Consider the following 14,066-nt stretch of genomic DNA (forward strand, 5'->3'; position numbering starts at 1 on the left):
TTTTGGGGCGAGTTAAAGGAAACGGGGCTTTGCTCTGGATTGGGTGTCGTTAGGAAGCCAGTGTTAACACCAAATCCCAGCTGTGAGTGCCAGGCCAGTTCCCAGATGTTAAAGGCTGCTTTTCTCCTTCTCAAGTGAATTGCATGTTCCAAGCTACCCCCATCCACATCCCTACGGAGAAATATTGAGAAGACTCTGAAGGCTCTGCATTAGTAGTGGAATGACATATGTATATAAAAATGTGAAGTATAGTGATAAATTAGGACAGGAGTTTTTAATTTGGGAAGTATGTGAACTTGGATGGGGAAAAATTACAACTTTATTTTACTAACCTCTAACTGAACTTTACCATTTCTTTCCATTATAGTGCAGGCAACAAACCACGATAATATCAACAGTACCTGTGACTTGGTCATTAAGAGAAAGCGCAGATGTCTTCATATTATGTTTTAGTCATGGAAGATTTCTTGAGATATCATTTCTACTCATTTACCACTTCACAAGTACAGTAGTGATTAGAGCTCTCGTTTTATTTAATGCAGAAAGAAGGCACATATTTCTGTAATTTGTTTTTTTAAAATATTGTGACAGTGATTTCAATATAATTGAAGTTTTCTGGAATCCTACATATATTATGTTGTGCATTTTAAAAAACATAGTTCTTGGAAGGAGTCTGCCCATAGGGATTCACAACACCAAAAGAAAAGATAAAGAGCCCTAACTGGTTTGGCTCAGTGGATAGAGCGTCAGCCTGCAGACTGAAGGGTCCCAGGTTCGATTCCGGTCAGGGGCATGTGCCTTGGTTGTGGGCACATCCCCAGTAGGGGGTGTGCAGGAGGCAGCTGATCGATGTTTCTCTCTCATCGATGTTTCTAACTCTCTATCCCTCTCCCTTCCTCTCTGTAAAAAAAAAAAAATCAATAAAATAGATTTAAAAAGAAAAGGTAAAGAGCCCCTGGTTTAGTAGAAGAGACTAAGCAGTGACTAAGAATTTGGGAACTGCATCCAAATTGGAGTAATGTATCAAAGGATAGAAAATCAGAGATGGAATCAGATCATTTAGTACACACCATCTCACTTTACCAAGGTGGGAACTGTGTTACTGAGAGTTTAAGGCAGCAGTCGCCAACTGGTGGTCCGCGGACCGAGGTCCGAAAGGTTGGCGACCGCTGGTTTAAGGGACTTGCCCAAAGTTTCACAGCTATTCCATGACAAAACCGGAGTGGAAGTTTTTTAGACTAGCATGTGAAAACCCTTCACTCTGCTAGGCATTGGGGAGTCCATAGTTAGCAATATGCCTCCTGCCTTCAATGAACTTGGTGGGATGACGGCCAAGAAAACAAATTATAATGCAATATGAGAAGTACTATAAAAGAAAAACATATACAGCACTATGGGACCTTGGAGACAGGAGTGAGCAGTTCTGTGAAAAAAAATAAAAGGTGGAAAACTTAAGAGGCATCAGTTAGCTGGGGTCTTCAAGGATGAATTGATGTTTGCTGGTGGCAGGGAAGTCATTCCAGGTAGAGGACATGGTCTGATCAGCAGCCCAGAGTTGTAAAACATTGACTGATTTTGGCAAGAAGTTCCTGTTCTCACAGAGTGTAGCGAGGAATGCTGATGAAAGTTGGTATTTTGAGGTTTGAGAGAAAATGGAACTAGATTGTGAAAAGGCTGGAATGGCATACTTGGGAGTCTGGACTTCAGCTTGGAGGAAATGAGGTGTCCCTGAAAGGTTTTGTTTTATTTTTTAATGTATTTGTATTTATCTCAGAGAGGAAGGGAGAGGGAGAGAGAGATAGAAACGTCAATGATGAGAGAGAATCATTGATTGGCTGCCTCCTGCTCACCCCACACTGGGGATCGAGGCCACAACCCAGACATGTGCCCTGACTCGGAATCTAACCATGACCTCCTGGTTCATAGGTTGATGCTCAGCCACTGAGCCACTGTGGCCAGGCCCTGATATATTTTAAGTTGGGGAGTGATAAGGTTGGGGTATTGCTCTAGAAAGTTAACTCCAGCTACTGAGTGGACAATGAATAGGAGGACAAAGAGCCTGGAGACAGGGAGACCAGTTAGAGGGCAATTGGATAGATCCCTTTGTCTTTCCCACATTCCTCATAATATTTTTAGTACACAAAGACTATAAACTGTAAGCAATATTAAGAGACACATGATGCCTTCCTTTTTAAGGGGTTCTGGAATTAGTACAACAGTCAATGACCCTTGAGTCTCATCCAAACAGTGTAATAATACAGATTATGACCTCAAATGCTTAATTTATATACTTTCAGATTACTTCATTATAAGAAAAATGAGTGGTTCCTCAAAGGCAGGGGCCCCTGGTGTTGGAAAATCAGTTCATCCAACGATGGTAAAAGGCCACAAAACACCTTTGCTACAAACTAAAAGGACAAAGCCAGTACGACTGTGAGTAGCCAAATTTCGCCTTGTATCGTTTTCCACAACTGGACAGTTTACATATGGTATTTACCTAGCTAACATCAAACACTTCTTGTTTTGTAAATTATAGATTTTTGTGTGTTTTTAAATTACTTTTGAATGGGATAATTATTATAATTACTAGAGGCCCGGTGCACGAAATTTGTGCTCTCAGGGTGGAGAGGGGGGTCCCTCAGCCTGGCCTGCGCCCTCTTGCAGTCCAGGAGCCCTCGGGGGATGTCCAACTGATGAGGGAGTGAGCCTAAGCCGGCAGTTGGACATCCTTAGCGCTGCCGCAGAGGCAGGAGAGGCTCCCACACCGCCACTGCACTCGCCAACTGTGAGCCCACCTCAGGGCTTCTGGCTGAGCAGCGCTCCCCCTGTGGGAGCGCACTGACCACCAGGGGGCAGCTCCTGCATTGAGCATCTGCCCCCTGGTGGTCAGTGTGCATCATAGCGACCAGTCGTTCTGCCATTCAGTCGATTTGCATATTAGCCTTTTATTACATAGGATAGTATTTCATAATTTATAAAGCATGTTAACGCACATCTCTTTGATCCCAATACAACTCTATAAAGCTGTCTTATTACATTTTATAAGTGAGGAAGCCGCAACTGGGAGAAGGTAGGTGGTTTGCAGAAGGTTAGACAGCTAATAAATGGCATTGGCTCAGATCCAAAGGACTGTTTCCATACTCCAGGCCTTTTCTACTCTACACCTTGTAGTCTGCATTTTGCCAGCCAACAGTGACGCTATACAGGAATACCTCTCTTTGTACCTGTAGCCCTGTGGGGTTGGGAGGTTGAGGAGAAGGAGATCCCTGTGACCTGCCAGTGCTGGGATGTGAACAAAAGTAAAATACCTGGCCTGACTAGGATGAACCTGGTTCAAGCATAGATCACAAAGGAGTTTCTTTTCTAGGGCTGGTCATCGGCCCTCAGAAGAGAATTGGGCCTACTATAAACTTCAACAATTCCACATTGTATTTTCTTAGCACTTGAATTAGTTGGACAGTGTCTTTTTGTTAATCCTCACCTGAGGATATTTTTCCATTGATTTTTATTTATTTTTTTTTTACAGAGAGGAAAGGAGAGGGATAGAGAGTTAGAAACATTGATGAGACAGAAACATCGATCAGCTGCCTCTTGCACACCCCCTACTGGGGATGTGCCCACAACCAAGGTACATGCCCTTGACTGGAATCGAACCTGGGACCCTTTAGTCCGCAGGCCGACGCTCTATCCACTGAGCCAAACCGGTCAGGGCTTTCCATTGATTTTTAGAGAGAGGGAAAGACAGAGAGATATATCGATGTGAGAGAAACACATCGATTTGTTGCCTCCTGCATGCACCCCAACCAGGGCCCTTGACCACATTTGAACCCGGACCCTTTGGTCCGCAGTCCATTACTCTATCCACTGCAGCTAGGGCAGTTGGACAGTGTTTTTAAGAACTAACTACAGCAAAAATCATTTTAGGTCATGGATGTTTTTAGACACAAGTTTGCCTCCTCACACATTATTTATAATATGTATGCCTTTTGATGATAAAGATTTAGCCAGAATGGTTTTTTAATCTCCATGGAAATCTTCTCAAGTATTTCATATCCTCATTCTAACTAGATTCAGCAAATAACCAGTTCCAAGTACCACATCTAAATGTTCCTCGTTAGGTCAGTTTTAGGGTGGGAGTGGGGAGGTGCAGGAAAGAGGAAGCATAAATTCAGAGTTCCCCAAGATTTTAGGAAAATGAAAACAACTTCACAAACCTTAACCTCTTTTTTTTTTTCTCTCAGAACTCGTAAAGATATTTCAGCTCTAAAGATACAAAGAGCTTGGCTATCTTATATGGACAGGACAATATTTCAACTCCTCAAGCATACAATTTGTGCAGCAGTATGTATCTTGCTTTCTGTTTTCTCTGACAGATTTAATTACTTATCAAGCTAAAGTATCTGTTAAGTAAGGATAAAATATGTAACTTTTTCCCTCCTGTTTAAATCCAATATTATTGCATAGGGTTCTGGGATTGCTTCTTTGATTAGCCCTCAATGAATATTTCTGGATTTATTTTAACATAAGTGACTATTATTTCTTGCATATTAGCCTTTTATTACATAAACCCACAAATTCAGTTTATTTGAAGATGTGAGACAGTGATCGTCCAACAATAAAAATCTCTGAATTAAAAGTGCCCTTTCCACCCTGGCCAGTGGTTTCAGCGTCACCAAGGGTTTCGGGTTTGATTCCCAGTCAAGGGCACGTGCCTGGGTTGCAGGTTAGATCCCCGACCACAGTCCAGGTGCATGTGGGAGGCAACCAATCAATGTGTCTCTCTCACATCAATATTTCTCTCACATCAATATTTCTCTCTCTCTCTCTCTCCCTCCCTCCCTCCCTTTCTCTCCCCCTCCCCTTCCTCACTCTCTCTAAAAGTCAATGGAAATAATATCCTCAGTGAGAATTAACAACAATAAAAAGAAAAAAAGTGCCCTTACCTTCCACCTAGCAATTTCACTTCTAGGACTATTCTATAATCTATGTACCCTTTCACTGCAGTATTGTTTGTAACAGCAAAGGAAGGAAAACCATGTAATGTTCATCAATTATATGGTTAAGTAAAGTAAGTGTTGGTGCTTTCATAGTGTTAAACCTCGAAGCCTTGCATATAATTCTGCAGTGGAAAGATAGCTAAGATATTGTGCTAGTGAAAACGGCAAGTGCAGAACAGTATAAATAATATAGTCCCATTTGAGTAAAATAAAATGCAAAGAACAACTCTGTCAACCCAAGGTGAGTAGTAGAACTTCTATCATACAGTACCAAATACTCTCCTAATAAAATCACCCATGATTACAGTAGTCTATTATTAGTAACTAGAGGCCTGATGCATGAAATTCGTGCAAGAGTAGGCCTTCCTTCCCCCGGCTGCAGGCACCGGCTTCCCTCTGGCACCCGGGACCCGGGCTTCCCTCCGGCCACCGGCAGGCACCCAGGACCGGGGCTTCCTTCGCAGCCCCAGCTTAATCCGGAAGGTTGTCCGGTCTAATTAGCATATTACACATTTATTATTACAGACTAGTGGCCTGGTGCATGAAATTCGTGCACATTAAAAGGGGATTAATTAGAGGAAATAATTTAATATTGCTATTTGCCCTTTCTCTATAATAGAAGTGTCAGAGATTAAAGAAAATTAGTAAAATGTATATGACAACCTTCCCCCTGTCAGAGTCTGGGGCACACCACGGGACCCAGAGCCAAGTCACCGCCCACCCACATGCACCTCAAAATCGCGTGAGACCCAGACCTGGCCGCTCCCCCCCCCACGTTGGGATAGATCCAGACCTGGCTAGTCCCACCCTTGTCAAGCCCCGCCGGGCAGGGAACATAGCCTCAGGTCTTCTGGCCCAGCGCCAGGACGGGGGGCATGGCCTGAGGTCCCCCAGCCCCAGCACCAGGCCGGGGGACCTAAGGGGTGGGGGGGCGCGCCTTGAGGTCCCCAATCAAACCCCACTAGGCGGGGGGGCGCAGCCTCGGGTCCCCTGGCCCAGCACCAGGAAGGGGGAACAGCCCCAGGTCCCCTGTCAAGCCCCATCGGCAGGGGGGTGCAGCCTCAGGTCCCCCCTGGGCGGGGGGCGCAGCCTGAGTTCCCCTGACCCAGCACTGGGGGTGCACCTTGACAAGCCCCGCCAGGCAGGGGGGCGCAGCCTTAGGTCCCCTGGCTCGGTGCTGGGGCGGGGGGTGCGGCCTGAGGTCCCCTGGCCTGGTGCCAGGGTGGGGGGCGCAGCCTGAAGTCCCCTGTCAAGCCCCACCTGATAGGGGGCGTAGCCTGAGGTCCCCCGGCCTGGCACTGGGGCCGGGGGAGCAGCCTGAGGTCCCCTAGCCCAGCACCAGAATGGGAAGTGCACCTTGAGGTCCCCTGTCAAGCCCTGCCAGGTGGGGGGCATGGCCTGAGGTCCCCCGGCCTGGTGCTAGGGCGGGGGGAGCAGCCTGTGGTCTCCTAGCCCAGCACCAGGACGGGAAGCGCACCTTGAGGTCCCCTGTCAAGTCCTTCCGGGTGAGGGGCATGGCCTGAGGTCCCCTGTCAAGCCCCACAGGGGCGGGGGAGGGCGTAGCCTCAGGTCCCTGCTGATTGCTTGTTAAGGCTCTTTATGGGAACTTGGCCTCAGCTGTGGGTGCAGCCACCTTTGTAATGGAGTGTTGGTTAATTAGCATATTCCCTCTTTATTAGATAGGATTATTATAGATAGTCATATTAAGGGAATTTTAGCCCCTTTGAAAAAAATCACAAAGTCTGAGCACTGTGTACACCTCTTCACCATCTGACCCCACAGACCTAGTTGTGATGTCAGTGACAGCAGAATACCTCAGAGAAAACCCACCCAGGTCAACTTGTGACATTGCAGGTTCATTGTCCATTGTCTTCACATATGGAACTTGTATTTAAGTATGATCATTCTGGTTTTGTTATCATTTTAGATTATTTTAGTGACAGAAAGAAGGAAATTCTTTTTTTTTCATGTTATCCTAATACTTCAAGTTAATACCTTACATTAATAATGCTTTATCATTTTAAAATCCCTTTGGCATATATTTTTATGTGATTGGCATAGGCATAAATGTTGGACAGGGTCATATGGGAGAGAAGTGGGGGCTTTAAAGTCAAACAGGTTGAAGTTTGAATCCTGGCTTCCCCACTTACTACCTGTATGCCTTTGGATAAGTTACAGACATTCCCAGAGCCTCAGCCAGCTCATTTGTAAAATGGGAATGATAATATTCAAATAATATTGCTGAGTTGTAAGGATTAGATGAGGTTATGTGTATAAGGTACCTAACGTAGTATGTGGTATATAAAAGTGCTTGAAAGCTAGTAACAGTACCATGATCATCCTCATTTACAGTGATTCATTCAATATCAAATACTGTGAAGCACCTGCTGTGTTCCAGGCACTGTACTAGGTGGTGGGAATACAGTGGTAAAGAAGAAGGGCACTGCCCCTACCTTCATTAAGCTTGTATCGTCTAATAGGAGATAAAAAGGAGTTTGTAGTTAATTACAGTACATTGTGAGAAGTGTTATCATAGGGAAAGAACAGTGCCTGGGATCTTGAGGAGGAACACATACCCAAACTTGGAGGCCAAAAGAGTGAATAACTGACTCCAGGCCACACAGATGATAAGTGGAGAAGACAAAACTAGAACCCAGTTCTTCAGAACTCCCAAGTCTGATGTACCGTTCACTTTATCATGCCGCCTCTGTTATTTTCAGTAAATTGCAACTGGGCAAGGTACCACCTTCCATTTATAGCACCTTCATCTATTTCAGGAATATTGTGTGACATATGATATACTGAAGAATGTGAGCCCCTTGGAGGCTCAGTTTGCAAGAGATCCTGGCATGAACTGTAAAGTTAAATTCAGGTAATGTTTCTATGCTGATTTATTTCAAGAAGTACTTAGTTAATATGAAGAAATCTTAGAAATTTGTTTTCTTAAGTCCTCATACCTTCTCAACATACCTTCTCAGTATATAACTGCAAAATAAATGTTTTTATTTACATTTATTATGTAAAGAAACTGAGGCATGACTCTTAGGCCAAAGTTGCCTTGAGAGTAGCTCGCGTCCCACGATGTGTCCAGCCTGCCACACACATGAGAATAGTTGTGAGCATACGCACCTCCTAGGTGTGGCTCTTTAATCTTCTGTAATCCATTTCATTACCAGTTTGTCTCTGGTATAGCCTTTATCCTGCATGCAAGAAACTATCTTAAGCACAAGGGGGAGCCGTAACTGAGTCCCAAACCTGATTCCAAATGACACATTTTTGGTCTTTATTTCAGATTCAGTGGTGAAAAATTTCCACCTTTTATTGTGTTTAAAATTTTTCTACATACTGGAGGCCATGGTTACAAGTATTTCAGCGGAAGAAATATGTTAAAGCCGGCGAGTAAGGTGATGTTTCACACTGTACATTTTATGTTATGTAGCTTCTTACACATCTTAACATTATAACATAGATATGTAGTATCTGGATTGCATTTAACTATACAGACTATTATTTCACTATTAAACATCCCAGCAGGCAGTTAGTATTTTCTTAAGCATATGTTTCTTTTTTTTTTTTAATATTTTATTGATACTTTACAGAGAGGAAGGGAGAGGGATAGAGAGCTAGAAACATCGATGAGAGAGAAACATCGATCAGCTGCCTCCTGCACACCTCCCACTGGGGATGTGCCCGCAACCAAGGCACATGCCCCTGACTGGAATCGAACCCGGGACCCTTTAGTCCGCAGGCCGACGTTAAACATATGTTTCAAAGTGTCTCTGTTTATTAGCTAAAAAATATTTGGAATAACTACTTATATAAGGCTCTAGAAAATACCCACCATTATTCTTAATATTAAATTTTTGGTTTGTTAAGACAGGGGTAGGAAAAAGTAGGTTAATAATAACTATAATAATTAATAATCAATAAAACACCTTTTAAATATGGTCAATAAATATACATATTTTAAATATAATCAATAAAATATATTTTTATTGATTTCAGAGAGGAAGGGAGAGGGAGTGAGAATCATTGATCAGCTGCCTCCTGCATACCCCCCACTGAGAATCGAGCCCACACCTGGGCATGTGCCCCAACTGGGAATCGAACTATGACCTCCAGGTTCACAGGTCGACCCTCAACCACTGAGGAACACCAGCATGGCAATAAAAAAAACATTTTTTTTAAAGAATAAATTCTGTTTCACATATTCACAACTGTAAACCTACTTTTGCCCACCCCTGTAACGGACTAAAGTAGCCTATTGGTCAGTGCTTTAAAATTATGTATAACCTTTGATTCAATTTTGTCTTAATAGCATTTTATCGTTGTTTCTTCGATTCTGGTAGCATATTTAGAAAAAGCCATGCTGGACTATTGGAAATGAACTTTTAAAATATTTATCCTTTTTTTATCTGAGTTCTTAACTTTTAAGTTTCATAAATATTCACCAAAATTGTCTGCAGCATAGGAATCACCTGAGGATCTTGTTAAAGATGCAGTTCCTGATTCAGTAGATCTGGAATGGGGCCTGAATCTAACCAGCTCCCATGGATCACACTTTTTTTTTTTTTTAATCCTCACTTGAGGATATTTTTCCATTGATTCTTTTAGGGAGAGTAGAAGAGAGAGGCAAAGACAAAGAGAAACATCAATTAGTTGCCTCCTGCACAAGCCCCAACCAGGGCCTGGGCCAGGGAGGAGCCTGCAACCAAGGTATGTGCCCTTGACTGGAATTGAACCCGGGACCCTTTGGTCTGCAGGCTGATGCTCTATCCACTGAGCCAAACCAGCTGGGGCCCATGGACCACACTTTTAATAGCAAGGATATACAACACATGTTTTATTCTGTTGACCCTTATATATGACTGTAATTGAGTTAAAAAAAATATACATTCTAATATTTAGCCTTTTATTGTTGTTGTTAATCCTCACCCGAGGATATTTTTTCCCCATTGATTTTAGAGAGAATGGAAGGGAGGAAGAGAGACAGAGAGAGAGAAACATCAATGTGAGAGAGACACATGGATTGGTTGCCTCCCACCAGGGATTGAACCTGCAATGAAGGTACTTGCCCTTAACTTGAATCCAACCCAACGCTCTAACCACTGAGAAAAACCAGCTAGGACTCATATTTAGCCTTTTATAAACCATAAATCAAAGGTTCTTTTCCTGTCGCCTTCTGGAAATATTTTACATGAAAAGTATGGGCCATCTGAAGTAATCAGTAATGGCATGAATTCAGGATAGAAGACCACACAGCCTGGCAGTTTCTGATCAGCTCCAACATGTGTAACATTTCTTCTCCAAAGAATATTAGAAAAGGAAAAGAGACTACTTTTCTCTGTTCTCAGGCAATGTCGGAGAAAATTTAACTCCTTTTCAGAAATGTATCAAATGGATTATGTGTTTTCATATGAAATAATGGTGTTTCAGAAACAATATTTTTCATGTACAGTATATAGGAGGACTTCAAATACAAAAGTAGATGTTTACTTTATGTTCATACCACATTTATCTACAGAATAAGCTTAGTGTTGGCCCTAGAAAATAGCATCAGTTGCTGCTTTTCTGAGGTTACATAATGGGGCCTTTCCAGGAACTGCAATTCTCCTGGGTCAGCTCCTAGAGGCCCCTACTGTCCCCAGGCTGGAGCAAATGAGAACGTTGGACGCTGTGACTGGAAAGCACTGTGTGTATATTAAAACTTGTAAATGCTGTATAATAACTTCAGTTTTTATTTAAATTACAAAATAACTGTTTTTAAAAAGGAAATAGCATAGTTTTTTTTAAAAAAAGGAAAATATGCCTTTATGGCTTCTCTGTGCTGCAGCTTTCACTCGCCTAGGGTGATTAATGTTAACAGTTCACTTTGTAGCCTTCATGTTTTTCTTTCTTTTTTTTTTTTAAATCTTTATTGTTGAAAGTATTACATAGGTCTTCCTTTTCCCCCCATTAACCTCTTCTAGCCCGCTCCTGTCACCCCTTCATGTTTTTCCCATAAAAATACACACACAGATATATTTTTAAATTTTTTTGTTCTTATTGTAAAAATGCAGTCATATCATTCAGCTTGAGTTTTTCACTAAACATTATAGGGGTTTTAAATGATAACGACATACCCAGTTTGGAGAGCACAGTTTAGGGTTCCTGTTTCCCTTCAGTTCAGCTTCAAAACAAACTCTGGTAACACTTGGATTAATGGTTGATAGAAGTGGAATTTTTCTCACTATAAGTTTACTCAACTCCTTTGCTCTTTGAATGTAGAAATTGTATCTTTAGCAAACTGACCCAACTTCCTAAGTTGACTTATTTCTTAACTAGAGGCCCGGTGCATGAAAATTCATGCACTGGAGAGGCGGGTCCCTCAGCCCAGCCTGCCCCCTCTCACAGTCCAGGAGACCTCAGGGGCGGGAGGCGACCCAGCGATCAGGGGAAGGTGACACCCCATCACACCTCTGCTGCTGCCACTGCCGGCAGCGCAAGCCTCGGCCGGCCCTGGTTACCTGAGCCTCGGGCGGCCCTGGGCGGCTGGGCAGCCACCATCCAAGGCTTGCCTGTACCTTGGGCCGGCCCAGGGCGCGGCTGGGAGGCTGTGGGGACTGGGCGCTGCCATCTTGTGGCTGTGGGTGCTGCCATCTTTTGAGGGCATGGCAGTCAATTAGCATATTCCCTCCTGATTGGCTGTGGGTGCTGCCATCTTTGAGGGCGTGGCAGTCAATTAGCATATTCCCTCTTGATTGGCTGTGGGTGCTGCCATCTTTGAGGGTGGGGCAGTCAATTAACATATTCCCTCCTTATTGGCTGTGGGCACCACCATCTTTGCAATGGCGTGAGGGTCAATTAGCATATTCCCTCTTTATTAGATAGGATATGAAAGAAATAAGTCAGTTTTAGTCCACTCAGATGTTTAATCTAAGTTCACTTATGAAGGAGGTGCGTTTCACAGGTTGTTGTTGTTCCAGCTTTTCTCTTGTTTTTGTTGCCATTTCTAGTTTCATTTCCTTATTTTCCAAAGGCATCTTTCATGTGTTCACCAAAAATAAGCAAAGACAAGTGAAAGAATATAGAGTAGCCTAACAAATTTACACTAGCTGATTTTAAGACTTAAAAAGCCACCATAATCCCAGCAGTGTAGTGATAACATATAGACATGTAGATCAATGAGAGGGGATAGAGAATTCAGAAATAGACCTACACATAGATGACGAATTGATTTTCATCAAAGGTGCCAAGACAGTTCAAATGATGCGAGAACAATTGTATAGTTGTGTGTAGAAAAAAGATCTTATTTCAGTTACCTACTTCAATGATCTATTTTCAGAGCAATACTTATTTACAGAGGGTTATCACTGTGGTTAGTTGACCAACTATATTTAGAATATTCTAAAGCCTTGTGACTTACTCAAAGTGTGGCCTGCTGACCTACAACACTGGCATCCCTTGGAACTTATTTAAAATGCAGACTCATGCCGAAACCGGTTTGGCTCAGTGGATAGAGCGTCGGCCTGCGGACTGAAGGGTCCCGGGTTCGATTCCGGTCAAGGGCATGTACCTTGGTTGCGGACACATCCCAAGTGGGGGTTGTGCAGGAGGCAGCTGATCGATGTTTCTCTCTCATCGATGTTTCTGGCTCTCTATCCCTCTCCCTTCCTCTCTGTAAAAAATCAATAAAATATATTTAAAATAAAATAAAATAAAATAAAATGCAGACTCATGCCCAGCCAGTGTGGCTCAGTGGTTGAGCATCAGCCCATGAACCAGGAGGTCACGGTTCAATTCCCCATTAGGGCACATGCCTGGGTTGCGGGCTCTATCTTCAATGAGGGGGTGTGCAGGAAGCAGCCAATAGTTTTCTCTCTCGTCAGTGTTTCTCTTTATCCCTCTCCCTTTCTCTCTCTAAAGTCAATAAAAAATATTTTTTAAAAATGCAGAATCTCTAGCCCTAGCCATGGCCAGTGTGCTCAGTGGTTAAAGTGTCAGCCCGCACACTGAAGGGTTGTAATTTTGATTCCCAGTCAAGGGCATGTACCGGAGTTGCAGGTTCGATCCCAGGCCCTAGTTTTTACCCTTCCCTTTTGGGGCTGAGCTCTGCTTTCCATCTCTTTCTATCTAGAACAGCCGTGGGCAAACTACAGCCCGCGGGCCGGATCCGGCTGTTCTATCCGGTTCTCTTGCTCTCCCCTCCGCTCCTTTACTTTGAATTTATATTAGTTCACACAAACACTCCATCCATGCTTTTGTTCCGGCCCTCCGGTCCAGTTTAAGAACCCATTGTGGCCCTCGAGTCAAAAAGTTTGACCACCCCTGATCTAGAAGGACTTTCCTGAATCATGCCATACATGACAAAGGTATGAGAAAGAACATCTTGGCCACTGGAGGGCAAACTTTTTTTCAAATCCTTGTCACAAATGGGCAGCAAGCCTGCCATGTGCTGCCAGGCATAGAGAGTTTTGGCTGAGAGGCTGGGATGGGCCTCACACAGCTGAGGCCCTGTACAAATAAAGAGACCAGGGGTTGGAGAGATTGGTAGTGGTGGCAGAGTGGAGTAGAGTAGGGAGGAAATAACAAATGCCTTTTTAAGTAACTTGTTCTAAAGTAAAATATAACTATATCTAAAGAAATGTTCAAAGCAGAAGTTAAGTGGTTTTTCAGACCTGTTCATTGTATAACTATTTGCTTTTACCTTCAGAGTCACTGTCGGAATGGTTAATTAGGATCCTCAGAAAATTAATTGCAAGAAAGCACAATGGAGTTACGTGCCAGTACTGCCTTTTGTTTAGATGCGTAGTGTAGAAAGAAACTAATGAAATGGAAAACCAAAATCATCTGCCCAAAGGAACATTCCATCACATTTTTAGTAAACTATTTCTGTCCCTTTAATTTACTGCCTTAGGAATAAAACCACAACCATTTGAATAAAGGGTGGGGCAAAACTAGGTTTATATTTGTTCATATGGGAAATAGTGCAATAACTAATAATAATACAAGAATAAACTGTGTTTTGCATACTCACAACTGTACACCTATTTTTGCCTCACTGTGTATTTTCTGTTTTTTAGAATATAT

The 14,066-nt window shown here is 43.1% G+C and overlaps 2 protein-coding genes across 4 annotated transcripts in view; one reads left to right on the forward strand and one right to left on the reverse strand.

Annotated features, from left to right (window-relative positions):
• APOO (apolipoprotein O) overlaps positions 1-14,066 on the reverse strand; it is a 184,009-nt gene that overhangs the window by 67,476 nt on the left and 102,467 nt on the right. The gene's annotated exons all lie outside the window — the stretch shown is intronic.
• The window catches only part of LOC308240514 (uncharacterized protein CXorf58 homolog), a 41,624-nt gene that overhangs the window by 1,108 nt on the left and 26,450 nt on the right, over positions 1-14,066 (forward strand). For all 3 annotated transcript variants that reach the window (XM_080653607.1, XM_080653608.1, XM_080653606.1), the window contains exons 2-5: positions 2,298-2,433; positions 4,242-4,341; positions 7,775-7,869; positions 8,290-8,401. In XM_080653607.1, the coding sequence (XP_080509733.1) occupies positions 2,318-2,433; positions 4,242-4,341; positions 7,775-7,869; positions 8,290-8,401 (423 nt within the window). In that variant the 5' untranslated portion in view covers positions 2,298-2,317. The remainder of the gene's footprint in view (positions 1-2,297; positions 2,434-4,241; positions 4,342-7,774; positions 7,870-8,289; positions 8,402-14,066) is intronic.

The sequence above is a fragment of the Plecotus auritus genome (genome assembly GCF_963455305.1).
Source record: "Plecotus auritus genome assembly, chromosome: X".
NCBI classification, from domain to species: domain Eukaryota; kingdom Metazoa; phylum Chordata; class Mammalia; order Chiroptera; family Vespertilionidae; genus Plecotus; species Plecotus auritus.